This window comes from Danio rerio, chromosome 1 (genome assembly GCF_049306965.1).
Source record: "Danio rerio strain Tuebingen ecotype United States chromosome 1, GRCz12tu, whole genome shotgun sequence".
In the NCBI taxonomy this organism is placed as follows: Eukaryota; Metazoa; Chordata; class Actinopteri; order Cypriniformes; family Danionidae; genus Danio; species Danio rerio.
This window is the reverse complement of record NC_133176.1, coordinates 669,791-686,520: the sequence shown is the minus strand read 5'-3', so window position 1 is coordinate 686,520 and position 16,730 is coordinate 669,791. Positions and strand designations below refer to the sequence as shown.

Here is a 16,730-nt window from a genome sequence, read left to right as displayed (position 1 = left end):
GTAAAAAAAAAAAAGACAGAATTGTTTTTAAGTTGGTTAATAATGTCCTTTTTATCATGCCTAACTAATGTTCAATAACATGATGGAAACATGCCGCATCTTTTAAAGCAGGCTCAAATAATCAGAGATTTCTCATGTTGCTTCCCATCAGCCAGGGCAGATTGTGTGGTTAGGCCTTCAGCGAGGATGACTCCTGTCCCCAAAACCACACTCGTGTTATTTATAGTACAGACTCAAGCCAAATCCAAAACAGAAAGACAGTTTTGCACTGACACTTATAGTACAGAGCTTATTTATTTAATAAGAAGAGGTTCCCATGATATTAATAGGGGATGTAGTTTTTAAAGAGCAAAATGGCAAAAGTGAAAGCAGTTGTTAAAAGTTAAAGTGTGTAAAAATGACCGACAGATCTGCTATTCGGTGACGATTAATTAAATGTTTATACGATTTTGATCAGCTCGTCTAGACTGCAATCAGCGCGACGCGACGAAAACTGATTCTGACGCGACGCGGTGTATTGTGACAGCCCTCGCCCCCTTCCTGACCCAACCCTCTTTCATCCAATCAGAACACGATAAATCCGTCTAGACTCCGCCTCCTAGAGGAACGGTCGCGTCCGCGGCGGGAGCGCGTTCAGTTCGGTGAGTCACCGCGCGCTGGAGTACTGAGACCGACGGAGAGTCTCCACAGCGGCGGAGAACGGACGGAGAAGCGGAAAACATCTGGAGCTCGAGCATGGCGGTCGAAGAAGAAGGGCTTCGGGTTTTCCAGAGCGTCAAAATTAAAATCGGTGAGTTTTGGAGCCGCGCGACACCGTTTACACACATTCTGACTGAAATTACACGGTCGCGCGCAGCGCCTATTGTGAGAATGAGAGATTTTTATAGAAGATGGATGTGATATGAATGTTAAAAAATATAATTTAGAGGCCAGTAAAGATATTTACGTAGCATTTATTTGGTTTTACATTGTGGATAAGCAGATATTTGTAGTCTGAATGTCGCCTCAGTTTAACGGTTAGTTCGCTAATATCTGCACATCCAGATGACTGAAAACGCGCGATGTTCGAGCCCTCAAATCTGCGTCTGTTCCTTCACTAATCCTTTATTTTCAGCCTTCAGATGTCTATCATTCGCTGTGCGTTCATGCAGACACATTTTACTGCTGGTGTGTGTGTGTGTGTGTGTGTGTGTGTGTGTGTGTGTGTGTGTGTGTGTTGGTGTGTGTGACAGATGTGTGTGTGTGTTTCAGTCCAGCTGTGGATGCAGAACATATCTAGTCAGGATATTAACGTTCGGTAATCTGAAATCATTTAAACAGGCTTAACAACAAGTAAAACAAGCTGATTAAATCATTGTTTCCTACAGAAACATAAACACGTGTGATTTTCTTTCCATGGCTGTGTGTTTGTGTGTGTGTGTCTGTGGTTATGATATGCATCATTGTGTGCACCAAATGTCCCCACAAGTATAGCAATACCAGTATTTTTTTTAACCCTGTGGGGACTTTATTTTGGTCTCAATGAGGAAAAGTGTTTGAAAAATGTGAAAGTGCAGATTGTTTTCTATGATTGTTGATTTGGGAGCAGGGTAGACTAGAAACAGTGCAGCTATGAGGAGGAGAGCCCATAAAACAGAAACCGGCGTGTGTGTGTGTGTGTGTGTGTGTGTGTGTGTGTTCTCAGTTTGAGTATTGTCTGACTGATGTACACTTGATAAATACTGAGATGATGCAGTCTGGATGCTTCGTCTCTTTCACTTTCTATAAGCGTGACATTTGTAATTTCACATTATTTCCTCAGCTGTGTGTGTTGGTGTCTGTTTTTCTCTTGTGTTGCTCAGCTCTCCTGTATGAAGTGAATGTGTGTGTGTCGGTGACTCAGATTAAAGCAGAACACAGACACACACGCTGGCAGTGCTGCAGGTCTAATCTAATCTCTGTAGGGCACAGTAAAGGCGCTCCAGCTCGGTGAGGGCACGTGTTTGGCTCCCCTGCTCTTCATTTTCATATGCACCACCACAGTGCAGTCGGACACTTTTATATGCAGCCATGAAACTGTTTTATTTAAATATCTCACAGTCTGCTTGTAAAACAAACATCAGTGAACATGATGATGTCGAATGTGCTGAGCCAGAAGTTGACTATGCACATTTCTGTGATAACTAATTGTAGCGCTCGTTAAGATGAGAAATTACCAAAGCATTCACGCTGTTCTCAGAGGCCTTTTTCTGTTCATTTTAAGTCTGTAGAAACTACATTATTTTGGCAATTAATGTGGCATACTTGATTTTACAATTAAAATTACAACATATAAATATTTAGTTTTTTTATTAGAGAAATAGCTGCTGATTTTGTTTGAAATCATGCCAAATTAATATTTTATAATGTTGTTTGTTCTGTATTTATTTTAATTAATATGTAATTATCATAAATGTGGTATTCCACCACAACATAATTCTTAGTTTCTTTGCATTTATTAGGTATGTTTAATATCTTTAAAGTAAAATTTCTTCCAAATTTCAAGCAAAAATGTTGTCATTTAGAGCCCTTTCTCAGAATATATAGATTTCACTTGTTATGGTTGTAAAGTCTGCTTAATTCCTTCATATATTGGCTTTACTCTTCTGAATATAAAATATCAGTACGGTGTTGTTTAAAAATTAATGTAATCATGGTTATTTTTAATTATTTATGTAAAAATTGTTTCTAGTACAAATATCTAAAAATGTCTAAACTGCATTTTCTAGACAAGCAAAAACTATTGATGTGTTTTCACAAATAATAAGTCAAAATTAAGAAAAATAATAATCTGCCAATATGGTAAGCAAAAAAATGTTGTTTTTGCTTTAAAATAATATTTTGCTTGCCCCTTTGGCAGATTATTCTTTTTTTAAAGAAAAACTAATTTTGACTCTTTTTTCTGAAAACAAGACAACATCTTCTGCATGTATTCTGCATGTTTAGAAAATGCTTATTGATTTACGAAGTTTTCAGATATTTGCACTAAAGAAACAAGACAAAAACTTGATTTCTGATGTGGTTGTGAATGGTAAATGTGTTATATAAATAAATATGACTGGACTTCAGTTTTGCATGGACGTTTCTTAATAAAACAGAGAGGCCTGAATGATTGCGAGTCAATTTGTTATTTTAAACCACATTGCTTCACCAGAGTTAGAGAGGTAGTTCTAGTCTGGCCTCGGTTGACCGCTCTGTGTTACGCATTTCACACATCGAAAGGAAACCAGGATGAGCTCTAAGTGAAATCTAGTTTGTGGTTGATCTTATCAGTCGATAGTGTCGTGTCACACCCTAAAGAAACTGAAAGTCTGTTTGTTTGAGCAGATGCAGAGATGGGTCTCTCACGACGAGTCCAGTTGCATAAGTTGTTCTTAAAACGTCGATGAAGGCTTTTCTTAATGCTGCCGAGATTGAATCTCCATACGGGAGAATCATTTTAGCTTGTGAAATATCTGGGCTTTTTTTTTTTGACTGAATACGAAAACAGAGCTGCACTGTAAAACAATATCTGTAAATTAATTTTCAGTATTTTGTGATTCATGTTTGTATTTTTTATACTTCCCGTTTTATTTCTGCTTCTGCATTATGGGATCTTCATCTTTCCTCAAACAACTTTTAACCTTGAAAAGTTGTAAAGTAGTTTGCAGTGGCATTGGTTTTAGAGCTGCAGGACATTGGAAAAAACTCAAACTGCGATATTACTTTTTTTTGCGATGCATATTGAATATAATTTTACCAGACAAGTTGAATAGCTCTTTTTGCAAAGAATTTGTTTGTAGCACATATGCATAAAATGTAATAAACCAATCACAGTAAATACAGCAAAGCAGTCTAGTTAGAAATTTAATAATTGCTCTAATGTTTTCTGGGAGTCTGATAGTATTTAAGTAACTTGAATAATAAAATGTATAATGACACTATCATTTTCATTGTGTTTTTATACTGTACACGAATAGAATTAATCTTTATTAAAATTACAAACATGTTCATTTCTTGTGCATGAATGCTTTAAAAATTTTTTGGTAACTTTTTAGTTAAACTTTGCAATTACTCCACAATAATGTGTGTTTTCAATGTGTGTAGTCAACTATATCTCGATTCGATATTGCAGATCCAGCAATGTGACTATTGTGGATACGCACATTGTGATATCGATGCTGAGATTATATATTGTGCAGCTCCAGTTGGTGTTGTGTATTACGCTACAAAAACCTGGTAATAAACAGCAACACATTTTCTGTTATTTTACAGACTTATTCCTCTAGATATTATTTCTTATACATTATATTATTATTTTAAACTACTAAAATGTCAGTAAAAGTCACTTTGTTAAACTGTAGAGTTGAATTAACAACATCTAAAGTGGACAGAGCAGATATCAACATCCCATAATGCAACTCAAACTTTAAACTTTAATGCAACTCAAACTGTAAACTTTTGAAATACTCGCAATCAGATTACATTTACTTTTTTATGAATTGCATGATTACATTGTTTACTCAATGGCAGTCTGGTGGTGGTGTCATTAGGGGTGTTTATCTATGAGTAATGGATTCTCGGTTAGCAGACTATGATCAGATGTGTTGATGGAAGGAAGCGGAGGCTCCGTCAGTTTAGTTTTTAAATTTGTGTCCGGGTTTCCTGATGGAGCTCAGCTCGTGTCTGGAGGAAACACTCAGGAGCTTCTGGAAAGGGGAGCAACCAGGAAACAGGAAGCTGTTCCCAATCACTTCCTGATTTGGCTGGTGGTCCGCAAAGCTGCTTGTTTTTTTCCATATTACAGCGGGATAATGCAAACCAGATGGAGGTTCATGTGAAGAATCGTGAATTTGTGTTGCTGTTTCCTTCTTTACTTGTACGAGTCTTGTTTTATACCGTTTATTTATCAGTGTTATTAGGGATGCAATATTAATACAAATAAAAGATGAAAACACAATAGTGCAACTATCAAAATGTAAAGGCCGTGGTTTAATTAAATAAATGTATGATTTAAAAATGTGTTAACAGAATTGCTTTATGAAATTAAACTAAATTGGGACAGCCATAAATATTGGCATTGTTGTAATTACATAATAATTTTGTATTAACAATATATTAATAACACTAATAATAAGAATATGATTGAATTATTATGATCATAATTCTTTTTTTTCTTAAATATCTTTTTGTTTAATGTTAAATGGAAAAGTATTTTATTTTTTTCTTTTCATTTTTTATATATTTGTTAAGAAATAATAATTAAAATGATCATTTGCATTATTTTTTTGCTTTCATATACAGATCAAATAAAAAAATGTTAATTTGGAATTGTAATTTTATTTTATAAGAAATTATATGTCATATATAGGTAGGCGGCATGGTGGCTCAGTGGTTAGCAAAGTCACCTCACAGTGAGAAGGTTGCTAGTTTGAGTCCCGACTGGGTTTGCATGTTCTCCCCGTGTTGGCGAGAGTTTCCTCTGGGTGCACCGGTTTCCCCCACAGTCCAAACACATGTGCTATAGGGGAATTTTTTTTTTTTTTTTTTTTTTTTATTATAGTTTTGAAACATTACATAAAGTAAAAATACAACAACTGAGATATATATTATATCCATAAACATTACTATAATTACAATAATCAAAAGTAATGAAGTAATATATAACAGGAGAAAAAAATATATATAAAAAATTGCAAAAGAAAAAAAAATAAATAAAAAAATAATAAATAAGATAAAAAAAAAAAAAAAAAATATTACAAAATACTTCTATACATATAAACTAAAATAATAACTTAGGATACACTCATCGACTACAGCGGGGGATCAGAACTAGAAAAAAATTCCTTCATGAAAACTAACATTAAATCATTCTTTTTGTTTTTAATTTGCATTAGAGACTTTTTCAGATTTTCCATTTCTAATAAAAAAATATTACATTTTGGTACACATTTCGCAAATTTCTGTTTATGTATAAAATATTTACCTTGTAAAATGTAGAAGTTAACAACATACTCGAATGTTCTTTTTGTGTGTGAAAAAGTGCAAATCACATCCTTTAAAGATAGCCTGTAATTAACATTTCTTTGCCCAAATAACACGTCACTAACATCATTCCAAAATTTACGAGAGGCATCACAGTTATAGAAAAGATGAGATAAGTCTTCCTCGTGTATATTACAAAATGTGCAAGTACTCTCAATATCCATGAATTTAGATAAAGTTGCTTTGCAAGGATACATTTTGTGAAGTATTTTAAAGTGCACTTCTTTAACCTTATTTAAAAGGCAAAATTTAAAGGGTATTGACCAGGTAGCTTTCCAATTAATATTAATAATTTTTTCATTCCAATAATATTTCCCTCTAGGGGATATTTTGTGTTTAGATTGAAAGACTTGTCTAATTTTTTTATTATTATATGATGGAGAAAGTATGTCAACACCGTCAATTTTTAATTCTGGGAGTATCTTTTTAACGCCTCCATAAGAAAGGTGATTATTAATTAGTTGTATTAAGCCAGCTGGAATAGCCTTAACCACTTGGTGAAATTCTTTAAAAGGAATTGGAAAGTTATGTATCCTCATAAAATCTTCATAAGATAGTATGTTTCCATTATCATAGAACAAATCTGTAACAAAATATATGTTTCTTTGATACCATTTATGTAAAAATAAAGATTTGTTTCTAGAGGTAATGAGATAATTATTCCATAAGAGAACTTTATGAGGAGAAAAGTTATGCTGAAAACAAATTTTCCAAGCCAATAATACTTGCTGGTGAAATTTGGACAATTTCAGTGGCAATTTTCCAGGAAGATAATTGCATCTCAGGAGAAAAGACAGCCCTCCAAGCTTCTGAAAGATATATTGAGGTATAAAGAACCACATCGAGTTTTCATATTTTAGACAATTTCTTAACCAATTAAGTTTAAATGTATTGTTAATATCAAAAAAATCTATCATCTCTAATCCACCTTCTACTCTTTTACCTGATATAACGTCCTTTTTTAATTTATGTGGTTTATTTTTCCATATAAAATCTAAGAAGGATTTGTTAATATTTTTGGAAATGTCATCACTAACATGCATAGAAAGAGCAGGATAAACAAGTCTAGATAGGCCTTCAGCTTTGGATAGTAAAACTCTTCCAAAAATTGTAAGATCTCTTTGCAGCCAATTATTTAAAATAAATTTAGTTTTCTGAATTTTTGACACAAAATTAAGTTGTTCACAAGCAGTATTATTTTTAGAAATAAAGATTCCAAGGTATTTCACAGAGTCTTTAACAGGAATATTTTCAATAAATAAGTCCATAGAATTATGTATGAATAAGATTTCGCATTTGTGAAGATTTAATTTTAGACCAGACGATTTTGTGAATTTGGAAATACATTCTAGGGCTGTTTTAATTTGGTATTTATCTTTCAGAAACAACGCTGTATCATCTGCCAATTGTGAAAGTTTGATTTCTCTATCAAATATCTTTAACCCCTTAATATTTTGATTATTTCGAATTTGAATAGAAAGTAGCTCAGCAACTAATAGGAACAAAAAAGGTGAGATTGGACAGCCTTGGCGTACACCACGACAAATTTCAAATCTTTTAGAGGTTCCTTTATTTAAAATGATAGAACTATTAATATTTTTATAAAACATTTCTATAATATCAATGAAATTGTTACCAAATCCAAATACTTTCAGTGAATGAAGAAGAAAGCTATGTTCAATTGTATCGAAGGCTTTACAGAAGTCTAAAAACAATATTAGAGCCCCTGAATCAATTTGGTCCGAATAGTCAAGGAGATCAAAAATAAAACGAATATTGTTACTGATATGTCTGTTTTTCATAAAGCCCGTTTGAGATTCATGTATAATTTGGTTTAGCCCTGATTTTAATCTTTTGGCATATACCAATGCAATTAATTTGTAGTCTATATTCAACAGGGTAATGGGTCTCCAATTATCAATCTCTAAAGAATCCTTATCTGGTTTAGGGATTAGGGAGATTAAGCCTTGTTTCATAGTTGTGGTTAATTCCTTTTTTTTAATACATTCATTAAACATTAATAAAATTGGCTCTTCTAAAATATACCAGAATTGTTGGTAAAATTCACATGAAAGTCCATCAGGCCCTGGACTCTTGCCTTTTTTTAAATGTCGGAGAGCTAATTGCAATTCTGTTCTCTTAAGATCAGAATCGCATATATTTTTAAAGTCATCATTTATTACAGGAATATAATTTTCTATATTGCTAGTAAACGAGTTACCTACATCCAAATTTAGATCTGATTGGTACAGTTTTTCATAAAAAGTGCTAACATAGTCTGAAATTATTTTAGGGTCCTCACATAATATATTATTAATGCGCAATGCAGATAAAGATTTTCTTTTAAAATTTCTTTTTTCAAGGGCAAAGAAATAAGCTGTATTTCTCTCTCCTTTTTCTATCCATTTAGCTCTTGAACGTACAAAAGCCCCATTCACCTTATTAGTATATAGATCATCAAGTTTTGTTTGTAAAGAAAATAGTTCACTCTCCTGAGTCGGGGAAAGAGCTTGTGCTTTCCAAAGATTATCAATTTTGTCCAACAATTCTGATTCCATATGGTCTTTGGCCTCTTTTATTTCCTTACTTCTTTTGATAGCTAAATGTCTGGATTTAAATTTAAATAGTTCCCATTTAGAGACAAAGCTTCCCATCCCTGAATTAAATATATCAGTGGCAAGAGCCTCAATATTTCTTATAAAAATATTATCTTCTAAAAGTGTGTTGTTAAGTTTCCAGTACCCACGAAGGCTATTTAAGTTACGAGCTGTCTGCAGAGACATGTTAATCATAAGGTGATCTGTAAAAGGTACATAGTGATGAGAGATGTCCTGAATATATTGTAATAAATCAGAAGAAATGAGAAATAAATCAATTCTTGATTTTAAGGTTTTGGAAGCATTACTCCATGTATACTCATGTACATTGCTATTAAAGTAACGCCATGAGTCTACTAAACAAAGTTTTTTACATAGTGCATCGATAATATTACCACTTTGAAAGCAATGTTGTGTTTTCTGTGGAAATCTATCCATAACATTATCAGGAACTTCATTAAAATCACCAGCAATTATTAACTTGGCATTTGGAGTTGTCCTAAGCATATTTTCTAATATACCAGAAATATTAATAAAAAAAGAACTATTCGCGGTATGACAATTAAATCCATAAATATTGCAGATGATGAATATGGTATTTTCTGATTTAACAGTCAGTATAATCCATCTACCATTAGTAGAAGATTTGGAATTAATAATTTCTCCTTTAAACTTATGAATTAATATAAGAACCCCAGCAGATTTATTTGATCCATGACTGAAGAATATTCTATCACCCCATTGGGCTTTCCAAAATTTTGTGTCATCATCTGAAGAATGTGTCTCTTGTAAAAAAATAAAATCAGCATTATAACGTCTACAAAACAGAAATATACCTTTTCGTTTGGTAATGTCTCTTAAGCCCCGCACATTTAATGAGATAACTTTTAAAGAATTAAATTTGTCCATAAGTTATGCAATAACTGAATAAACAACACAAATAAAATAACGATAATATTAAGCTAGATAGCTATAGAAAAGCTAAGAAAATGAAAACTCAAAATACGTTAATAACTTAGCTAAGAACTGCTACTATAAGTACCTAATACAAGAATTAACTGAACGTCAAATGGGTCGATTAGCCCTTGTAATAATGGCAACATTTTAAACCTGGCAATTATATGCTTAAACATTCGAACCTGCAGTGCAATTAGAACGGAGTGTCATTTCAAATAGGCTGTAGTTTATTCGGCTGGATTAGCAGTGATTTTCTTGTTGTTAATGACAGCAAAGGGACCGCTAAAGCCGGCTTTCTTCCCTTCTTTTCGAGCCGCCTGGACGAGAGGCCAGAGTTTATTCCGACTTTCAATGTCCGATTTGGAGAGGAATTCTTTGATGTGTAGGCCATTCTCTCTGAGGTATATGGAGCTTTTGGCTTCCATCCAAATTATGTCGCGGTGTCTCCTTGTCGCGAACCGTATAATGATATGACGCGATGAACCATCCGATCGTTGTTTGCCTACACGATGAACCACATCCACAGCATCCTCCAATTTGTCCTTGATCCGCGGGACCACCCTTGCCAGATGACCAATAGCTGTCGTTCTAATGTTTTCCTCTTCGCGTTCTTTCACCCCAAGTAATTTCAAACACCATCTTCGACTGTATCTTTCCAGGTCATCAACTCTTAGCTTTAGAGAAGTATTTTCCTGTTGCATGTGGTGTATTGATGATTCAGCCTTACCGATCTTTTCACCGTGAGAGGCAACATCTGACAAAAGTCGATTAACAGTGTCAGATAAAGAGTTCACCGCAGCCGTAGTGATTTCAATGGAACTCTCAATCTGAGTAATCTTTTGAATAACCGAATCTTGCTTAGAATTCAAGGACTGGATGGCGTTGAAAATCTCAGCAAGGGACACATCATCACTCTCTTTTTTCTTCTTTCCCGGTGGACTTTTGCTGGGAGTTGCAAATAAAGGATCGTTAAAGTTCTTATCGTAATCATGTGCAACAAGTGAAGAGTCCAGGTGTTCGGATTCATCCATGTTTTTGTCTAATGAATCATTCGACAGGCGTCCTTCCAGATTCCACGAGGTATGCAGGTTCCTTTTAGTACGTTTCTTGCCCATTAAATATTTAAAGGTGGATTCACATCAGCCTCTGTAGTTGATTAATATCGTTACACATTCCACCAACTGGACATAATTTGACCCTTTATCGGCTTTTTTTCCTCACGAGGTGCATTCGCATCTGCTTAGCGCGACGCCATCTTGGCCCCCGAAAAAACGCTACCTCTATAGGGGAATTGATTAACTAAATTTGCCGTAGTGATGAGTGTGTGTGTGTAAATGAGTGTGTATTGGTGTTTTCCAGTACTGTGTTGCAGCTGGAAGGACATTTGCTGCATAAAACATATGTTGCATTCTGGTTCATTCCGCTGTGGCGACCATTGAAATGGAGACTAAGCTGAAGGAAAATAAATGTAATTAATTCGTTACTAAAATTAATGTGACATATATAAAAAATGGTTTGTCAGTGATGAACATCTCAAAGGTCAAGAGGACTCCAGACGTCGGCTGATGTTGTGAGTGACCTCTAATGATACACAGCTCTTCCTCTAATGCTAACTGGCTCACAAAGGAAGTGATGTCACAGACGGCGGGGATGATGACTCAGTTCCCAGTTTGCCAGGAATACTTCTGAAACATTCAGTGTTTTGTCTTGTTATTTTGTGGGGAGGTTTTGGAAGAGATCATCAAAGTGTAGTGAGTTTAATGAGTTTTATTGTGGACTGATCAAAATCCCTGTTAGCGTATTGGGCAGCCGCTATCTTCAGTATTCGGTAGACTGGCATAAATTAATTTGGCCCGAATAGAAAATACTTTAATTACTAAATAAAGTAATACATATATTTACTAAATGAAAAAAAAAAAAACTATTAAGGCATTTATTATAGACTACATATATATTTTTTGAAAATAACCACATTTTATTTAAGTACTGATTTAGTTAAATTATTTATTTAAAATATTTACTTCATTGAATAATTTATGTATTATTATTATTATTATTATTAAATACGTTGTTTATTTTTATTTTCTCTCAATTAGTTTTATTAATTAAATATTTTAATTAATTAATTTAATTCTTTAAAATAAACCTTTACATTTATTTATTTATTTATTTATTTATTTATTTATTTATTTATTTTCTTTCATTTTTTAATTGCCCCTAAAAAAGAAAGTAAAAACTTGGTAGGGCTACCTTCAATTTAATTTTATTATTATTATTATTATTGTTATTATTCAGATTGACGTTATACCGAAGTACAGGTTCTTTTGACCACTATAGTGCAAACTAATTCAGACACATATTAATAGTATTTTTTTTTTTTTGCATGAAAACACATATAACATAATTACCCAATTTGTGACAAAAGCACTGAAATAAGCTGTATTTTTCCTCCCATTAAGATTAAGACCAAGGAGAAAGATGGATCCCAACTGAAAAACATTAATATCCCCGGGACGTTAGGCTAGCAGTTTCACAATCCGTGAACAGTTTACACTGTGTTTTCATGTACACTTAAATCATGAGTTTGCCGTTGTATGTTTTCACCATCCACACACGTTCAGGTGAGGAACTGATCCCAGAATGCATTGGGGCAAGCAGGTGCATGTCCTTCAGGAGTTAACAGAGCACATCCAAAATAACTGCTACTGCATGCTTTATGGACCAGTAAAGCCAGAACAGCTGGCTTCATCTAAACAATTAGTTCAATAGATTCTAAAATGTAAAAATAATAAATAAAATAAATATATTTAGATTAATATTACAATACATTTTTGAGTTTCAAAACTACATTTTAAGGGCAATTCATAAATTTAGCTCTATAAATTACTGTAATTCAAAGCAAGGTCCAAAGCAAGATTAAACTTTGTTCTAAGGGTAAAATTGTTTTTTTAAAGTTAGTTCAAAGTGTCATTTTTCAGTGTATGGCACTCAGGATTGAGAAACAAACATCTGAATGCGTTTGTAATTTTGCATATAAAGTCAGTGGGCATCATCCTCCTCATCCTCATTAGTGTGTTTTGGTTTCACTCTCAAGCCTGTGAAGGAAATGCCATTTGAAACTCTACACCCACTTCCTGTTTTGATGCTCCGGCTTGTTGACAGTAATTGGGTGTTCGTGTAAATCTCACCCCATGACTCTCAGATAGCTGTTTTTAACATCACAGTGTTTGAGAAACCTGTTTGTGAACAGTCAGATTTCTGCGGCCTGCATTTATAATGTCACAAGAAAAATGATCATGTATTAAAGCTGCCCAATTAAGAAAATCTGGGTATGTCTAAAAATAGGAGATTATTATATGGAAAGGGGAAACATGGTGGCTTAGTGGTTAACAGCATCATCACCTCATAGCAAGGAGGTCACTGATTCAAGTCATAGTGGGGTCAGTAGGTGTTTTGTGTGGAGTTTGCATGTTCTCCCCATGTTGGCGTGGGTTTCCTCTGGGTGCTCCGGTTTCCCCCACAGCCCAAACACATGTGATGTAGGTGAATTGGGTAAGCTAAATTTGGTGTAGTGTACGAGTGTGAATGAGTGCGTATGGGTGTTTCTCAATGATGGGTTGCAGCTGGAAGGGCATCCGCTGCGTAAAACATTTGCTGGATAAGTTGGCGGTTCATTCCGCTGGTGCGACCCCTGATTAATAAAGAGACTAAGCCGAAAAGACAATGAATGAATGAATGTATAAAACAGGTTATATATGAAACAAGTTCATTTAACAAGAAATGTCTTCAATTCAGTGCGCCATTTCTTTATTATTGTTTAGGGAATCGACTAGCAATTTCTAAATAAAAATGAACATTTCCACAGCAGTCTTTCAGTTTCGAATTGCTCACATATAGTTGCACATTTTGTTACTGTTTTTTCCGACTTGATTCCACATCAAACGCATCTCGTCATGATTGTGCCTCATAACAGAACATGGTGTGCAAACCAGTGAGCAGAAAGGGTTTCAGATTGAGAAATGAGTGTTTGTGTGTGTGTGTGTGCATATGCTTGTGTGTGTTTAAACTCAGTCCAGCATGTTGCAGGTCCTCGTGTCCCACTAACGCTCATGTTTAGAGACGTACATTAAACTACATGTTGGATGAAGTCGGAATTCCTTTCCTGCGACCTCATTTCCTGCTGCAGCTCCTCTCTCTCTCTTTCTCTCTCTCTCTCTCTCCCTCTCTCTCTCTCTCTTTCTCTCTGTTACTTGTTCTTCTGTCTCTTTATCTCTGTCTTTCTTTATCTGTGTGTATGAAGAGTTTCAGTGCTTGTGTCTGTTATTAGAGCCGTTTGTCCAGCAACTGTAAATGGTCACAGTGAAGCATTTGATCTGTGTGTGTGTGTGTGTGTGTGTGTGTGTGTGTGTATGTGTTTGTGTGTGTGAGCATACAGTTCAGACATTCACAGAAATTTTCATCTGCTGAAGCACTTTAAGCTAATATAAATCATAATTAAGTTGGTACACATTTAATGTTATCCATAATAGGAATTATGCAATATGTAATATTGTTGAAAGCATTGATGCGCACTACTGTATGCACCATTAATGGACATTCTTAACATGAGTCACGTGAACATAACGACAAAAAAAGACATTTTACTAAAAAGAATCTGTTATTTAACATTTGTGTAAACATAGCTGTACTGGTTAGGAAACATTTAGCAGACGTTTATTATTGTTTAAGGGTTGAAATATTTCTGGTTTATAAAATATACAATTATTTAGCTGTAATGTTCTTTTAAAAACTCAAATAATTTATACATGATAAATATTCATTCTGCTGTTGTTTATAAATTCCAGTTTTGATGTTGGGAGTGTGGCTCAATGGTTAGCACTGTGGCCTCACAGCAAGAGGGTTGCTGGTTTGAGCCCCGGCTGGGTCAGTTGGCACTTCTGTGTGGAGTTTGCATGTTCTCCCCGTGTGTTGGCATGGGTTTCCTTCAGGTGCTCCGGTTTCCCCCACAGTCCAAACACATGCACTATAGGGGAACTGATCAACTAAACTGGCCCGTGTGAATGAATGTGTATGGGTGTTTCCCAGTACTGGGTTGCAGTTAGAAAGGCATCCGCTGCGTAAAACATATGCTGCTGGTCCATTCCACTGTGGTGACCTCTGATAAATAAATGAACTAAGCCGAAAGAAAATGAATGAATGTAGGGAGTGTGTCCTGGTGTGTAGTGTGCCAAGCTCATTAGTGCCCTTACCAGTGCCTGAATTTTTGCACACGTCCTACCGACGAACAGCCTGGGGAGCTAGGGTGCTGATTGAGACGCAGCCTCTGTTTATTCTTCCATCTCTTTCTCTCTGACCTCATTTCCTGTGACTGTGATTTACTTTTCACCGCCTACTCTGTGTGTTTTTGTTTGAGGAGTGTGTGTGTGTGTGTGTGGGTGTGGGTGGGTGGGTTCATGAGTTCTTTCAAGTACTGTGTTTGTTTGCTGTGTACGTAAAGACAAACTCAAATATGGGGTCAAACAGGAGGAACCGAAGTCTACATGATTCTCCTGTTACTGCATTTCCTTTAAGATTAATAAAGTATCTAACTAACTAACTAAAACTAACTAACTATCTAACTAACTAAAGGGAGAGTCGTCTGAGCTGTACCTGAGCTTCTCCTCCCAGTGGCTGCAGATGTAGAGATGGCGCAGTACAGCAGAGGGATATTTCTGTCTTTGTGAAACACATTCAATTTCACACTCACTGCCATCATCTGCTGAGCTCCAAACAGGAAGCAGATCCTGCAGTGAGTCTGTCACCATGGAGACAAGCATGTGCTCACACACACACTCACAATCACACACACGCATACATGCCAAGTGTGCCGCAAGCCTACGTTTGAGTGAAGGTTTCGGCCGTTAGATCGCCCCCTGGGGGCTGGCTGCAGTACAAGTCATAAAGCCCGCCTCCTCCGTGTTAATGAAGGAGACTTGAGCCCAAATAAAAAAAAATATTACACTTGCAATAAAATGTCCCGAAAGATAGTTCTGGTGGATTAAGGCACTGGTTATTGTGCTGAAATAGGTGCAGATCTTCATTTGTGTAAACAGTTTGTTTTTAGCAGTAATTTAATGCTGGGCGTGTCATCGTGATACACAGCTGTGATTGACAGTTTCTCAAAGCGCGGCGTCTGAGCTTCGGCAGGAGACTGAAGTAGACTGAAATGTTATTATTCGATTTCTGTGTTATTTTACCATGACAAAATGAGTTCAGCAGTAAACTATAGTTTCTGACATACATGATCCTGGTGGAACACTGTTTATTCGCTAAGTTCAGGGCTTTTTTCGGGCTTTATTAGTTTGCTGATACACGCCTAGCCACCCAGATAGCAAAACACAGTTCCGGCTAGATTCTCGCCTGCCGGAGACTTATCTCTTAGAGCTCAGACTGACTAATGTTACCTCTGCTGGACCTACTCCGGATGCCTGGACTCACTGCCCGATTCCAGTCCGAGTCAATCGAGCCTGATGCGGCGGCCGAGCGAGCAGGCGCTGCCGCATGCGAGCCGGAATCAGCCCGCGACGCCGCGAGTAAGTTATGCGCTGCGGCCTGGAGCTGGCGCGATTGAATATATAAAACCCTCATATTTGTTAACGTTATTACATCCATTTGTGTTGATATGACAGCAAACGCATGCTGAGAAGTTCGGGGGGCGTAGTTGATTTTACATAAAGCGTTTGATTGGAAGCTCGACTCTGCTCATTTTCGCGGCTCCTCCTCTGGCTCCATCAGACAATCCTTCTGCGCATGTCTGGCTCCAATTTCAGCAGTCTTTTGCGACAGTTTGTGCCCGTCAAGCAGGCGTTTTGCCCTCAAGGCGTTCAATGGGAAAAAGGGCTGTCGCGTCGTCCATATTTTTTACAGTCATTGATACATGCGATCATATATTAAACACATACACACACAATTTTCACATTTTCTATCAGCTTAGTCCCTTTATTCATCAGGGGTCACCACAGCGAAATGAACCGGCAACTATTCCAGCATATGTTTTACGCAGCTGATGGCCTTCCAGCTGCAACCCAGGACTGGGAAACACCCATACACACTTATTTACACACACTCATACACTACGGCCAATCTAGTTGATCA

General features: G+C 35.9%; 1 protein-coding gene across 4 annotated transcripts in view; it reads left to right on the top strand.

Annotated features, from left to right (window-relative positions):
- Positions 1–635: 635 nt before the first annotated feature.
- rasa3 (RAS p21 protein activator 3) overlaps positions 636–16,730 on the top strand; it is a 55,588-nt gene continuing 39,493 nt past the window's right edge. For all 4 annotated transcript variants that reach the window (XM_009305235.4, XM_009305232.4, XM_009305229.4 and 1 more), the window contains exon 1: positions 636–790. In XM_009305235.4, coding sequence (XP_009303510.1) covers positions 736–790 — 55 coding nt within the window. In that variant the 5' untranslated portion in view covers positions 636–735. The remainder of the gene's footprint in view (positions 791–16,730) is intronic.